A 16843-nucleotide genomic window follows, 5' to 3' on the forward strand; every position below is an offset into this window, starting at 1 on the left:
TTATATATGTATATAAGAGTAGGTGAGGATGCTCCAGGCTAAATACTGGAGAGTGCGAATCCTATGATTTCACACTATATTACTACGTGAAGATACATCAGAGAACATGTATACACTACATTTAGCTCCGAACAGACTAGCTGATGGGGTGTATATGCAGACAAGGGAGGAAAAAATTTCCCTGGATGGTGACGGAGCTGCTGTAGACCTTATCTCTGTGCATGCATGACCAGACGTGTCGTGACTGGCTGCTTATGCAGAAGCATGACTGAATCATTTCTTGCTTCTCTGAGTATGTGGCATGTGCATGATTGGCAGCTGTCAAAAAAGATGGTATTGTGGATATTGTTTGAGGTGAGGGGTGTTGTGGATATTGGGTGAGGTGAGGCGGTAGCCGGTGAGATAATCTGAAACGGGGGTAGAAGTTGGAGTTGGCAGGTGATGGAAGCTGAGGTAAGTAAGGCAACAGTGCCATAGTAGGGATTTTGTCTTGCTCTGGTGGTGAAAGATAGAACTAGGTATGTTTTCTATCAGCCATGACTATGATAACTCCGTCTGCTGAAAATGATGGAGTGATGCAATCTGGATCAATTTCCAACGAGAATTTTCCTAGAAGTGTACTGTCATAGACACGTTGCTCATATTGTTCTCCTCCAAGGAGATCACTGATTAGTTTGATTGAGATCTCCTCAGGCCACAAGTCAAGTCGCACAATAATTTCATTGCCATCCAGGTCACTGTGCAGAATGTCACCTATAATGTTAATGCTACTTCAAAACGTGTCAGTGGTGTTTAGCAGTGTCCATGCACGTTAAGTCTGTTGGCTCCAATAGTAGTCACTTTGCCATGCAGTAAAATGTCACTTTGCCATGCAGTAAAACGTCAAAGGTGTTGTCGCCCCATCTAATCACTTTATGTGGACCTGAGTAAGGTGAGTATAATGCCAGTCAGACAGTACTGTCTCACAGCATGATGTGGACACAGTCCTGCAGAGCTTTGTGGACAAAGATTTTAAGGAAAAAGATTTTCTGAGAGCCACACATTTGCAGGAGTGGTATCTCAAGATTCACAATGTGTTGCTTGTCTTTGCAAATGAGCTGCGACTGTTCTTTGTCTGTAGGCAGTTGGGATGGCTCTGTGAATTTCGCCAGAAGAGTGAGTGGTTCTTCATAAAAGAGTTGTGGCAGTGCGTCTTTCCATTTCCCTCCATGAAACATGAGAGCTGTTTTAAGAGTGTGGTACCAGTGCTCCACCAGTCCATTTCTTTGTGGATGGTAAGCTGATGTTTGGAAGTGCTGAACATCGTGTAAGAAACAGAATTCGCTAAAAAGTGCTGACTTGAATTATCTGCCCTGATCTGCTGTTATTGAGGCGGGACAGCTGAAACTAGAAATCCACAGAATGACAAATCATTTACAGTGATCTTAGTAAGGAGGTCTGGAATTGGTATAGCCTTGACCCAGCATGTTACTCTGTCACCACTGAAAGTATATGGCAGTAATGATTTGAATTGGGGAGAGGTCTAAGTGGACATGCTGAAAATAGCTGTTAGGGACAGAATAACAGTCGTGATGTTGTTGTGCTTTATGTTAGAGCATTGACATGTGATACATGCTTGCATCCAAGATTTACAGTCTTTCTCGAAACTTGTCCATATGAAGCAGTCTGTCACAAGCTACATTGTAGCTTGGATCCCAGGGTGTGGTAGGCTGTGTAATTTATTGAAAATGCCTCATCTCATGGTGATTGGTACTAGTGGATGAGGGCAGTTTTGTGAGACATTGCATAGTACTTGTGTTGCATAGTACTTGTGTTGAAGAGCTGGTAAAATCATTGTATTCAATGTGCAACATGTTGCCATGTTGGAATTCATGTAACTGTGCACCCAGAAGCTGCCTTGTTGCAAGGGTGTCAAAATCAGTACCTACAGAGAGAGAGTGCTGATCCTTGAAGGGAAATCAGCCACAACTTTATCCAAGCCATGAAGATGTCGGATGTCTGTTGTAAATTGCGCGATATAATACAAATGGTGGAACTGCCATGGGCAACAATATTGTGCTGGGTTGCAAACAGAATACCTTAGGGAGCAATAATCCACAGACTGTCAAAGGTCTGCCGTCATTTTTAAAGTAACGTATTCTTTCATACACTGTCAACAGTCTCCACCAGAGGCTGGACACTTACATTGGGAGTCTGTCATCCTTTCCTTTTGCGTGTGTGTGTGTGTGTGTGTGGGGGGGGGGGGGGGGGGGGGGTACGCAGTGGCTGTTGCATGCCTACTACTGACTGTTGGAGAACAGCACCATTCACAAAATTGGTCTCATCAGAGATGATCGTCAGATGGGCAGTGAGTAGTGAGTGTGCCAACGTTGTACCCTGAGAACGGCAGTCTTTAATATTTTCAAATGCTCATTGATCTCTGTGGGGTACAGCTGATATTTGGCCTGAGGTGTGCTTGCCCGGTAGTTTGTTTAGAAGAAGTGCCTGGATGGCAGCTGCATTAGGCAGGGGGTCCATGATAAAAATTTACCATGCTGAGAAATCAGCATATTTCGTGGGTGATCTGTTGTCACAGTAGGTGATGAAGGAGTTTGGCACATTGTGGTGTGGGCCATATGCCATCAAGGCAAACTGTTTGGAAGAAGTGCCTGGATGGCAGCTGCATTAGGCAGGGGGTCTATGATAAAAATTTACCATGCTGAGAAATCAGCATATTTCGTGGGTGATCTGTTGTCACAGTAGGTGATGAAGGAGTTTGGCACATTGTGGTGTAGGCCATATGCCATCAAGGCAAACCAAGTGGCAAGAAAGTTAACCTGAGACTGTTTCAGCTGACACTTATCATCATTGATGATAAAGCCAAGTTTGTGTAAAGTATCAAAAACTAATTTGAGATGCTCGTCATGCTCCTTTTGGGAAACAGGGAAGACTAAAATATCATCCAAGCAAGTATAGCAGAAGGGAAATCTGAAAAGAGAGTTGTCTATGAATCTTTGCCAAATCTGCGCTGTATTTTTAAGTCCAAATGGCATATAAGGAAATTCATAAAGCCTGAAGGAGGTGATAATAGCTGTCTTCTGAATGTCCTTTATGTTCACAGGGATTTGCAAATATGCTTTCTTACAATCCAACATGATGAATATCAAGGCACCTGCCAAATAATATGCAAAGTCTGGATTATTCATGACAGGATAACTCTCCAACATCATGTGGGAATTAAGAGCCCAATAGCTGCTGCACAGTCTGTAGTTGCTGTCCTTCTTTGGTATGAACCAGATGGGTGAGGCCCCAGTATTATCAGACTGTTTAACATGTAATAACTCCTCTATAACCAACTTAGCCATGCGACGTTTACCTGGAGCTAATCTTCAAGCCCTGTGTCAGACTGGTGGGCCCAGCCTCTTATTTATTTTAGGATCAGTTCCATTACTTGTTGCACATTATCTGAACTGCATACATGAATGTTGCAGGGTGGGAGAAACACTCACAACAGGTACGCGGGCACGAGAAGAAGGATACATCTGACTGACCAGTGCTGCTGCCAGCAAGGCTGTTGCAGGCTGCTACAATTGAATGTGAGTGTCTGAAGCTGGCTGTCCTGAATCTGCTGACTTCATTTGTGATGGGCTGGTTGGAATGATGAGGCTGTCTTGAGTGAGCTGTTCCAAGTGCATAAGGGTGGCTGTGAGCTCGTCTGTAGATCCTTGAATTTTGTGTTGTATAGTGCGTTTCTCTTCAGGTAGGTGAAGTGTTTCTTCCTGTATGTTGAGGTATTGCTGAGTAGTTCATTGTAATTTCAGCACTAATGACAGGCAGACTCACAGTATCTGTTGATAGAGTTTGTAAGTGTCAATGAAACTGACAGTCCGTGAGCTGGGGACCATAGTCATTGTTTGCTTGAGGGTCAGTGGAGTGCCAATGATTCCAGTCCCAGAAAGTCCACTGTTGTGATGTAACAGAATTCCATGTGCTAAATTGGAGGAGAGATGAAAATATCTTAGAAAGTTAGCCTCCAATGCGTGTTCATTGATGTCAGGAATGAAAAACTGCCAAGAGAACATGTCTTTTAAATCGAAGTCCAAGGTTCAAGATGTGTTTCCATCCAATGAAATGTGTGAATTGTTCACCGTATAGAGTTGAACTGTACATAAAGTTTTTCCTTCAGGGGTAGTTCACATAGGATGACACTCACGTCACACACAGTGTTGATAAAGAAATATTGGTTGCATGTGTGATCCAAGATGAATAGACTACTGCAAGAAGAAGGCGTGCAACAAGATGGCCTCAGATGTTGAGGCAGTAGGCACCTTGTCTTTGTGTCTAAGTGTTCATCATAAATAACGTGACACAACTGTTGTTCTGATGGTTGAGTGAGACGCTGGATGAGCATTGTCTTTGTCACATCACATTTATTTGTAGTCAAGTGGGTCAAATAACATCACTACTGAGGTGGGTGTGCTTGCCAAGGTGGCACAGTGATGTTACTGTCGTCAGAAATGCCATGATTGTGGAGAATGCACTCGACAACAGCAAACCACATAGCTGGTTGGTTTGGCCGGAATAGTGGAATCTTGGGTTGAGAGTCAAAATCCTGGTATGCCTGTAACACTACAGCTGGATGGAGAGCGCTGTTGGATGAGCTCTCGTGTGACAGCTGTGGTACAGACAGAAATCCTGGGAAAGTGTTTGTGCATGGCCCAACCAAGTGAACTCCATTTGGTGTTGTGAACTAATTTGGTGGGACCATAAATGACATGATAGGCACGATATAATCTAGCAATGATATTCTTTTTTCATGACCGTTTCTTGAAAACCACACCGCTGGTATGCTAATTAGTTGCATTGATCACTGTAGTTAATCAGAGGATTTGTAGTTGGCATGCAGTGTTCAGATTCATGTGGGTCTTCTTTGACACTGGAACTGCTTAAGTCAATGTTAGTTTCATGATTAACCCAAGGTAAAGGTTGTTGCTCCTGATGCGAAGCACTGAACAGAGAACCACAGAAGTCACTGTCTTGGATTTGCTTGTCAGTGGCATTAAGGCTGTGAGATGGCTCCATTGTTGTTGCAAGTAAGATGAGTTGAAGAAGGTGGAATAGTCTGTAGATCATAGCACTGTCCAAAGCAAAGTCACTACACATACAGAAGAATGCCCTATATTAAATAATGGGGATCGCAAATACCATGAATATACATACACTTTATTACAAGGTGGAGATACATCAGAGAACATGTGTAAACTACAGTAGCTCAGAACAGACTAACTCAAAGATTGTCCTGCAGTGGAACCATAGTGCTGGCCAAAGATTTTCCTCAGGTTGCATTACGTAGTTGCTGCTAGGCTGCCACATGTAGGTGGCCAAAACAAGTGTTTGTAATTACTGTGCCAGAAATCTCTCTTTCTTTTATCAATAGACAAGAATTTAATGTGAACATTAAGAAATATATGATAAGAAATATCAAGGATAGTAACCTGATGTGCATTTCTTCACTTAAGAGTTTTATTTAATGATATTTGTGGGCACAAAACAGTTTGTAATATACTATGCATGGCCAATTTCATAACAAGCACCAGAACAACAAATATAATAATGACTCTATATAACTTCTTGTTCTGTCTGATTGTCTCAAAAATTAGTTCATGCTGACGCTCATTCTTGTTAGTTTCTATCAGGAGTGGGCATAAAATGGTAATTGTATCCTTTTAACCCCATCAGACTCATCTCCTGATGTAACTGAAAACTTTAGAGAAAACTTCAGTTCACTTGCACGTAAGTTCCCCAATTGTTCTGTAATCATCACTGGAGACTTCAATAATCCAATAAATCAATAGAGAAAATTACAGTTTTCTTAGTGGTGGGCATGATAAGACATCCTGTGAAACATTAATCAACACCTTCTCTGAAAACTATGTGGAACAGATAGTTTGCAATCCCTCTCATTATGAATCTAATAGCATCAAATAGACTTGACTGCTTTGAGGACATCCACATCGAAACTGGTATCAGTAATCATGAGAGGGTTGTGCCAACAAAGATTACCAGAGTACAAAAGACAATTAAAACAAGGAGATATACATACAGGATGGTCCATTGATCATGATCGGGCCAAATATCTCACGAAATAAGCGTCAAACGAAAAAACTACAAAGAATAAAACTTGTCTAGTTTGAAGGGGGAAACTGGATGGCGCTATGGTTGGCTTGCTAGATGACACTGCCAAACAGATATCAACTGCATTTTCTAAAATAGGAACCCCCATTTTTATTACATACTCGTGTAGTATGTAAAGAAATATGAATGTTTTAGTTGGACCACTTTTTTCACTTTGTGATAGAGATGGTGCTGTAATAGTCACAAACATATGGCTCCTAATTTTAGACGAGCAGTTGGTAACAAGTAGGTTTTTTAAATTAAAATACAGAATGTAAGTATGTTCGAACATTTTATTTCGGTCGTTCCAATGTGATACATGTACTTTTGTGAACTTATCATTTCTGAGAATGCATGCTGTTACAGTGTGATTACCTGTAAATACCACATTAATGCAATAAATGCTCAAAATGATGTCCTTCAACCTCAATGCATTTGGCAATACGTGTAACGACATTCCTCTCAACTGCGAGTAGTTCGCCTTCCGTAATTTTTCGCATATGCATTGACACTGCGCTGACGCATGTTGTCAGGCATTGTCGGTGGATCACGATAGCAAATATCCTTCAACTTTCCCCATAGAAAGAAATCCGGGGATGTCAGATCCAGTGAACGTCCGGGCCATGTATGGTGCTTCAACAACCAATCCACCTGTCATGAAATATGCTATTCAATACCACTTCAACCGCACACGAGCTATGTGCTGGACATTCATCATGTTGGAAGTACATCACCATTCTGTCATGCAGTAAAACATCTTGTAGTAACATCAGTAGAGCATTACATAGAAAATCAGCATAGATTGCACCATTTAAATTACCATTGATAAAATGGGGTCCAATTATCCTTCCTGCCATAATGCTGCACCATACATTAACCCGCCAAGGTTGCTTATGTTCCACTTGTTGCAGCCATCGTGGATTTTCCATTGCCCAATAGTGCATATTATGCCGATTTATGTTACCGCTGTTGTTGAATGACGCTTCATCGCTAAATAGAATGCGTGCAAAAAATCTGTAATCGTCCCGTAATTTCTCTTGTGCCCAGTGGCAGAACTGTACACGACGTTCCAAGTCATCACCATGCAATTCCTGGTGCATAGAAATATGGTACGGGTGCAATCGATGTTGATGTAGCATTCTGAACACCAACGTTTTTGAGATTCCTGATTCTCGCGCACTCCGTCTGCTACTGATGTGTGGATTAGCCGCGACAGCAGCTAAAACACCTACTTGGGCATCATCATTTGTTGCAGGTCGTGGTTGACGTTTCACATGTGGCTGAACACTTCCTGTTTCCTAAAATAATGTAACTATCTGGTGAACGGTCCGCACACTTGGGTGATGTCGTCCAGGATACCGAGCAGCATACATAGCACACGCCCATTGGGCATTTTGATCACAATAGCCACACATCAACACAATATCGACCTTTTCCGCAATTGGTAAACGGTCCATTTTAACACGGGTAATGTATCACGAAGCAAATACCATACGCACTGGCAGAATGTTACATGATACCACGTACTTATATGTTTGTGACTATTACAGCACCATCTATATTTCTTTACGTACTACACGAATATGTAATAAAAAATGGGGGTTTCTATTTTAAAAAATGCTGTTGATATCCGTTTGACCTATGGCAGCACCATCTAGCGGGCCAACCATAGCACCATCTGGTTTCCCCCCTTCAAGCTAGATGAGTTTCCTTCTTTGGAGTTTTTTCATTTGATGCTTATTTTGTGAGATATTTGGCCCGGTCACTATCAATGGACCACCCTGTACATATATAAATAAATAGTGTCACATCTCAATGAGGAACTTGAAACTTTCAGCACAGGGCAGGGTCATGTAGAGGAACTATGGTACACGTTTAAAAGAATAATTGACCATGCACTGTATAGATATGTACCTAGTAGAACAGTTCATAATGGGAAGGAGTCTCCATGTATACAGTAACTATAAAGAAACTTCTAAAGAAACAGAGAGATTACTGCATGATAGGTGAAAAACAAAGCGTAAGGCTATAGAAAGAGATATGTTGAATGAAACTCGTTTGGCCATTAATCCAGTCATATGTAAAGGCCGTTAGTAGCAGCAAAGTTAGTGTCCAGTCCCTAGCGAATGAGACAGAAACTGTAATTGAGTACAGCAAAGCAAAAGCTGAAATGCTTAACTCTGTTTTTAGATGCTCCTTGACAAAGGAAAACCCAGGAGAATTTCCCCGACTTGTGGCCTGCCAACTGCATCATCAGCCACCTGCCCTTTTGGCCCAGTGTGGGAATGCTTTTGTGTACCACGTATAGAGTCCACTTATTCACCTCATCTAAGAAACTAAATAACTATGTTAAACATTATCTGTTTTATTCCAAAAGTAGTACAGGACCTATTGTTATTCAGACAAACAGTGCGACAAAATTTGATACTGCTACCTATAATAGTTTCGGAGATATGAAAAAGCCATTAAAAAAGTACTTGACGGAAACTTAATAAAGTAAATTCAAATAGGAACAATAACAGTTTATATTTCCTTTGTTATTTGAGAACAGTACTAGCACTCCCAGTGTGCCAATTTATTTTATAAAGATTTTCAATTCTCAACTTTCGATAATTTTTCTTTCGTAATGAAAATAACACTTTAAAAGTTAATATTTATATTTTGTGTTAGGATGAGAGTAAATGAGAGTGAATGTGAGTGCGTATGGGAGACGGACATCAAATTTCAAATTTATATGGTAATACGCCTTATGTAACTAACAAGTGTTATGCCACCAGGGTGTCATGAAAATTGTAAATCCCCTTAATTGGCAGATGGCATATGTCTATGAGTGTTTGCTTTTGTAATAAAGCAGGCAGAAAGTTGGTAATGATGTAATAGTTTTCTAAAGTTATCTCAAGATTAGCTTTCATTTAGTCTCACTTAATAAACATTACAGTAATAATTTGCTTGTCGAAGTGATGCCAATGAATCTGATATAGTGATTGCCTCAGAACAGTTTTGGCACGAGTAAGATCTAGAAGGTGTAAAGAGATTGGCTGTCCTTTTCGAACAGCCAATCGGAAGTCAGCATGGTTCCAGCGCACTGCGAGATACTTAGGTTGCATTAGTAGCTGGAGGGGGTAGCCGTGGACTAGCTTTTCAGACACAAAGGTCATGTCAAATGTGTCCATCTGTAAAATGTGTAACATGAAGAAATGTTTGGTCCTTTGCATTCAGATGGTTTTGAAATGGTAGCTTTTGTTGCTATGAACAATTTGTAAAAGTTTGAGTCGTGGGATGTTTTGTTTGGGAGATATATGCACGTGACTTGTTGGACTTAGAAAATTCCACGTGGCGATGTTCTGTGTTCCAGTACAGAATAAATTCGGCGAGCAATCTTTGTGAAAGAAATCCACTGAATGATTTATGTAAGAAATCAACAATATGTGTAGATTAGATTAGATTTATTTTCATTCCAATTGATCCGTTGTGAGGAGGTCCTCCAGGATGTAGAACATGTCAGGAAAACAACAATACATGACAAATATTTACAACTAAAACAAATAAGCTAATGTAGAAAGGGACTGTATATTCACGCGATTATTTTCAGAATGGACCTTAGGAGAATTCTGGCTGCTTTACATGTGACATAAATTGGGAACTTATAATAGCAATTTTGCATACTAATAGTGGACTGATGACACATGTTTAAGCAAAGAAAATAAAACCTAACAATGGAAAATCCAGGATGGAATGTAACAATACCAGAGAAGGAAAGTTGCTACTCACCATATAGCGGAGATGCTGAGTTGCGATAGGCACAACAAAAAAATTCACACATTTATAGCTTTTGGCCATTACCGGCTTTGTCAGCAGTACACACACACACACACACACACACACACACACACACACACACACACACTGCTGACAAAGGCCTTAATGGCCGAAAGCTATAATTGTGTGAATCTTTTTGTTGTGCCTATCGCGACTCAGCATCTCCGCTACATGGTGAGTAGCAACTTTCCTTCTCTGGTATTGAAAATAAAACCTACTTTTACCAGATTTCCGAACTTTCAATGAAGATCAGGACTCTGTTTTTCCACCTAAAAATTTATTATGAATATTTACAGAAACAACCATAACGAGATTTACACAGCCTCAGTAATTGTAGATATTAGGTGCTGTTTTCATCAACGCTGCTTTTTCATCACCTTGTAAGTATCTACATTGCAGAGTGAAGGGACACTGAGAAGACATCAATCTGAGGTAGGCGAATATCAATTTGCAGCTTGCTTCATGGTGACAGTGGACTAAGAGACAGTTCCGTCGCAAATTGAAAAATCAGCTTAAAAGAGAGAGAGTGAGAGAGAGAGAGAGAGAGAGAGAGAGAGAGAGGAAGCATAATATTCTACATTCAAGGCGATTGTGGATCTAGTAACAGTGAAATGGTGAATATTATAGCTAAGGGTGCTGACCATATTGGATAGCGTAAAATTCCTGAAGGTATCTTCATTTATAGCACTGAAATGCAGTTCCTGACAATATGGAACCACCTAGTAGAACTGTTTCATCAGATTGAAGGCACATGCTATGCTGATTCTGAACCTGCAGTTCTGTTGCCTAAGTTACAAGAGCAAGAAGTGTACCTGTAGTTTATGGGTGACAAATACCAAGCTATGATTTAAACACAAGAACTTCTGTCAGCGCCTTTACCGCCCTTGTTGGTGCTCTCTCTCTCTAACTGTGAAAGTGGCATTATCAAAGACCTTGGTCTCCTTTCTTTTTGTACACCAAATGCATCACCGGGACACTTTGGACCCATTAGTAGAAGTAGTGAAATTGTCTTATTTCCTTCCTACAAATGTCAAGATTTTGCTTGCAAGAATGATGGGTGAATGAATGAATGATATTATGTATTAATTTTTAATAAAAATGCATATCTTAAGAATGAATTTTAATGTTATGATATTTTTTCTACGTTATTATTTCATAAATCATGAGATGAATATGTTGTAATTTCACAATGATACAAGTTATATTTGTGTATGTGTAACTACTACTTTGTAAGTTATCATTTCTTTGTGACCATCTGTGTGAGAGCCTCTCACTGCCACCTTCGTAAGTAGAAATTAGTTACATCAACATTCTGTTAAGGCATCTCATCTTGGAGATGGTTCCTTTTTGGATCAAAGCTCTCAAGAGTGGATAATTATCATTTTCTTGTTTTTACTCATCTTGTAATTATTTACGGTAGGCTTTTTATGAGGAGCCATCATTGTTTTGGTTTTATTACCAAGAAACAAACAACAAGTACCACAAATTAAGAATGACAAGAATAGAGGACAATTTCCTGAAAAGACTCAATACACATGAAACCAGGTATATTTGTTTCAACACAGTCATATTCCATATTTCATAAACAGAACATAGTCTTATTCGATATAAAAAATTATGCTTCAGCCAGCTACTTAAGACAATTAAGTTATTTTAAACAGTCAATATTCAATGAACTATTTTATATTGTTACCACATACCTCCAATTCCTCCAGTTCGTTCACAAATTGTGAGTGTAATTGTTTCCAGTTTTTCTTTGACTCGTGAAGTCCTTTTACTTTTACTTCAATTCCATTGATAGAACTTTTCAATTCATTTATTTCTCGCATGACACCTTCTTTTTTCCTGATATGGGAGAAAACATTTTGATTCATTGATCTTACAAAAATCACTATCACACTGTCTGTGTACAGAAACCTTTCACCATGCTTCAACTTTTTATCTATTAAGTGTTGCTTTCATTGGTCCAACTTAAAAGGTCTACCCTCATCATCACAGCAGGTGGGTCCTTCTCATCCTAGAGTCTGAATGACCTACCCTTTCTTTTAACCTCCCCCAATCTATCCCTCTCTCTTCCCCAAGAAAGGAACTATTAGTTCTGGAAACTAGTACAGTGTGTGCAGTTTTATATACTGATCACCCAGAACACTATGACCATCAACCTACTATCTATATTCGCCCGTCCAGATGATTGCAGTATCACCTGGCAAGGAATGACTGCTAGTCAGACATACACACAGTGTATGCAATATCAGTGTGCATGCTGCTCGTATGTAGAATGTGGAAGGTGCGCAATCTGCCCAAGTTTGACTGAGGGCAGACTGTAATGGTCCGGAGATGTGGTACAAGCATTTTGGAAACTATATGACTTGAAACTTCCTGGCAGATTAAAACTGTGTGCCGGACTGAGACTCGAACTCGGGAACCTTTGCCTTTCGCGGGCAAGTGCTCTAGCAACTGAGCTACCCAAGCACGACTCACGTCCCATCCTCACAGCTTTACTTCTGCCAGTACCTCGTTTCCTACATTCCAAACTTTACAGAAGCTCTCCTGCGAACCTTGCAGAACTAGCACTCCTGAAAGAAAGGATATTGCGGAGACATGGCTTAGCCACAGCCTAGGGGATGTTTCTGGACTATATGACTTATCAGGAGTTCAAGGAGTGCTGTGGTGCATGCATTCAACATGTGGTGAAACCAAGGTGAAACCAAATCCAGACATCTTGGGGTTGGACCACCACACCAACAGATGTAGGATGTTGTAGGCTGGGCAGACTGGTAAAACAGGACAGGCAGCAAACTGTAGTGGGACTAACATCAGACTTTAATGCTGGGCTGAGTGCAAGTGTGTCTGAACACACAGTGCACTGAACACTCCTAATGATGGGCCTCACAGCTGATGACACATGCATCCGCCAATATTAACACCATGACATCGCAACTATGACTGAAATGGGCACATGACTGTTGGCACTGGACATTGATGCAGTGGCGGAGCACTGTACGGTCTGATGAATCCTGATACATTCTTCATCATGTCAAAGGGAGGGCATGAATTCATAATCTTCCAGGGGAACAGCACCTTGACACCTGTACCGCAGGACAGAGACAAGCTGGCGGTGGCTTCATTATGCTCTGGGGAACATTCATGTGGCCATCAACGGGTCCAGTGGAGCACATGCAAGGCACAAAGACAGCCAAGGAGTATTGTACACCAGTTGCAGGCCACTTACACCCTTTCACGACAATGTTTACTGATGGCAGTGGCATTTTTCAGAAAGATAATGTGCCATGTCAAAAGGCCAGGAGTGTGATGGAGCAATTCAAGGAACACAGTGGCAAGTTACAATTGATGTGCTGATCCTCCAACTAACCAGATCTGAACCCAATCGAATACATCTGGGACGTGACTGAACATGGCGCCAGAGCTCATCACACCTCCCTCCCTGGAATTTATGGGAATTAGGTGACTTGTGTGTGCAGATGTGGTGCCAACTGCCTTCAGTGGCCTACCAAGGACTCACCATTTCCAAGCCACAATACACTGCCACTGTTATCTGTGCCAAAGGTGGACATATCAGCTATTATGTAGGCAGTCATAATGTTCTGGCTGATCGGTGTGTGTGTCTATTAGCAATAACTGGTCATCAATTCTGTCTGTTCCCTCGAGAGAATTTTCCTTTTGGTACAATCTAGAGATTACACTCTTCTGGCATTTTTGGTAACTAAACTAACATCATGGTAAGGCAAAAATTAGAAAGATTATTAATCGTGTCGTATTATTTCTACTAGCAACTAAGAGTATAAGTTTTACGTCACATGCAATATTTTTTAAATGCAATGTATTGCTGCTGGATACATGGTGACTGACCTCCAGCCCTACCCCACATGTTGGGTGTATGAAGCTCTCAACAGTCTTCTATACTGAAAAACTACTTCAAGACATTCCTGTATTTTGAAGTAATATAAGCTATCATAGTTGAACACTTTTTAATTATACCCCTCTTAAATGTTCAGCAATATGCCTCAGGAGTAAGTGATTTCTAATGATTTATTTGTTACTTTATTATCTCAATTTGTTTCTTAGTACAGTAAATAACATGGCAAGCACAGATGCTCCATAGAGAAGCACATGAACGATCTATCCTCTATAATACTTTGAAGTACATTTTGCATGACAGACATAAAATCAGTTGTATGGAAGTCTAAGATATGCTGTAGTGGACACTCTCAGACATCATGATAATGAAAAACTCTTTCAAGAAAGACATTTGGAGAAGAAAAACTTGCCTACACAAACAATGAATTTTCCATTATTTTCTATATGATAAAAAACTTATTAAGAGGAAGAAAATTGAGGATCCAGCATAATTAACAAGAGTAAACTAGAAAAACCAACAAATCAGGAAATAATAGTCATAAACAGAAACACATCAGTCATACATATAAACTCAATTTGCATTATTTATGCATGAAATACCCTTATTGATTAAAATATGTCAGTAACAACCAACAGTTTTTATACTCTGTTTTTGTCTTTCACTCCATCTCCCTCAAACAGATGCGAAAGGCCAAAAAAAGGTTAGGAGTAACACCTAACCACTTGAGGTAATTGTTTTTGAAGAACAAACACTCATTTAAAAATTTAACTCATTTGTGTTTCTGATAAATGTAGGATCACTTCTTATTTGACTAAAGACCATATTTAATCTATGTGTGATTGATATTAAGCAGATATTTACATTATTTACCAACCTTTTAAACCATTTGTTTCATAATGAAAATTTTAAAATCAGTGAAACACAGTACTAGATTAGAAGCAGGCATTGTGAACACAACCTACCTTCCTGATGACTGAATTGCAAATGTTAATTTACGTATTTTTTTATCTATATCATTATATCTAGCTTTAACCTCACGGATTTCTTCTTGGGCTCTGTTGTAGCTTACAGTCTTAATTTCATGAAGTTGTCTCTTTACTTGCTTACAATGCACATCAATGTCATTAAATTTCTTCAGAGCTGTTTCATGTTCTGGAATACATAAATTTCAGTAACAATGAGTTCAGCAATAAAAATATATAAAAGAGAAATCTTTATACAAAGCAAATTGCTATATTAGCTTCCCATTTTAGACTTCTACATCTACACTCATACTCCACAAGCCACCATATGGTGCATGGTGGAGGATATCTTGTACCATTACTGGTCACTTCCTTTCCTGTTCGACTCGCAAATAGAGTGAGGGAAAAACGACTGCCTATATGCTTCCATGCATGCTGTAATTTCTCTTATTGTATCTTTGTGGCCCTTATGCAAAATGTATATTGTTGAAAATTTTCTTAACAGTGTTTCATGGAAAGAACATTGTCTTTCCTCCTTGGACTCACATTTGAGTTCACAAAGCATCTCCATAACTCTCTCATGTGCTGATCGAACCTACCAGTAACGAATTGCTTCGATGTCTTCCTTTAACACAATCTGGGGGGAATCCCAAACACTCCAGTGGTACTCAAGAATGTGCCACATTAGTGTTCTATATACGGTCTTCTTTACAGATGGATCACATTTTCCAATAATTCTTACAATAAACTGAAGATGGCCATACGCCTTCCCTACTAAAGTCCTTACATGGCCATTCCATTTCTTATCACTTTTCAACGTTATGCCTCAATATTTAATCAAAGTGATTGTGTCACACAGTATACTATTGAAAAACTTATCACAGTTTCTTGTCACCTACAATTTCTCTTATAATTATGTGAAAGCAACGATGTGATTTTAAGACCAATTTTGGTTATTTTAAAATAGCAATTTGGTACATAAATTGTATTCGTAATAAGTGATCATAATTTATATGATTTGTCTGCATATATTGGCTATCATGCTGTCATCTTCAGATGCTTTCACTTAATTATGGTAATGCACAATTAATGGTATCAAAAAATCCCATCTGCTTGTCATCAAGGGAAATGATGATTAGTAGCAGTAGTAGTAGTCACATAAAGAAGGTGCTAAACACAGTAATTCAGCTTCTGAGCAAGTACACACACACACACACACACACACACACACACACAGAGAGAGAGAGAGAGAGAGAGAGAGAGAGAATAGTTTTTTTATTTCATTTATTCATTTTGTGTTCCCTGGATTAAAGCTTTGCTTGGATGTGGAATTATGTCATATGTTTCGGCTACACCATTCACTGTTGGGAACAGATATGACTTTATGACTGAATTTCTATGGACATAATTATTGAGCATAATGCAATATTATTGAACATGTATTATATTAATAACATATGTAGTGTGGCGCCACCTGACATTACCAGGGAAACCAGGTAGGCAGCACAATATTACCGTCAGCTGCCATGCCGCCACTACTCAGAAGGCATCCGCCATCAGGTGTGCCCTCTGATGGAACATGCTAGAACACACTATATATGCTGCCCTAGGGTAGCAGTGGAGTACAAATCAAGTGTGTTACGAGTTTGGCTGCTGTGTTACTCTACGAACTCTAATTGTCGTAGATGGAATTTTGAAACAGTGTGGACTGGACTTAGCTTTGAAATATGGACTTATGTTAGCCTGCACTATGTTGAACTATATCCTGTTGCAAATAAACTGGGAAAAGTCCTCGATAGATTGTGTGTAATTTCCCTTTTACAAAAGTGGCAATCACTCTGGACTTGTGATACACACAAACTAGACTTGGAACATTTTTGTAACTAGATTAGGGTTTGTTTTGCTTTCAGTCATGAAGGAGCTGCAACAACTAATACCTCAAACAAGCCAATGGCAAGAATATTACAGGCAGTGCAAGCATTAGGCAGTGTAGCAGGAAAGTGTCCCATGCTACCCATTTTTACAGCTT

The 16843-nt window shown here is 39.8% G+C and overlaps 1 protein-coding gene across 1 annotated transcript in view; it reads right to left on the minus strand.

Annotated features, from left to right (window-relative positions):
• LOC124596458 (structural maintenance of chromosomes protein 4-like) overlaps positions 1–16843 on the minus strand; it is a 317218-nt gene that overhangs the window by 44995 nt on the left and 255380 nt on the right. Inside the window, exons 15-16 of the mRNA XM_047135592.1 lie at positions 14815–15004; positions 11673–11817 (exon numbers count right to left, since the gene is read on the minus strand). Of these exons, the coding sequence (XP_046991548.1) occupies positions 11673–11817; positions 14815–15004 (335 nt within the window). The remainder of the gene's footprint in view (positions 1–11672; positions 11818–14814; positions 15005–16843) is intronic.

This window comes from Schistocerca americana, chromosome 2 (genome assembly GCF_021461395.2).
Source record: "Schistocerca americana isolate TAMUIC-IGC-003095 chromosome 2, iqSchAmer2.1, whole genome shotgun sequence".
Taxonomy (NCBI): domain Eukaryota; kingdom Metazoa; phylum Arthropoda; class Insecta; order Orthoptera; family Acrididae; genus Schistocerca; species Schistocerca americana.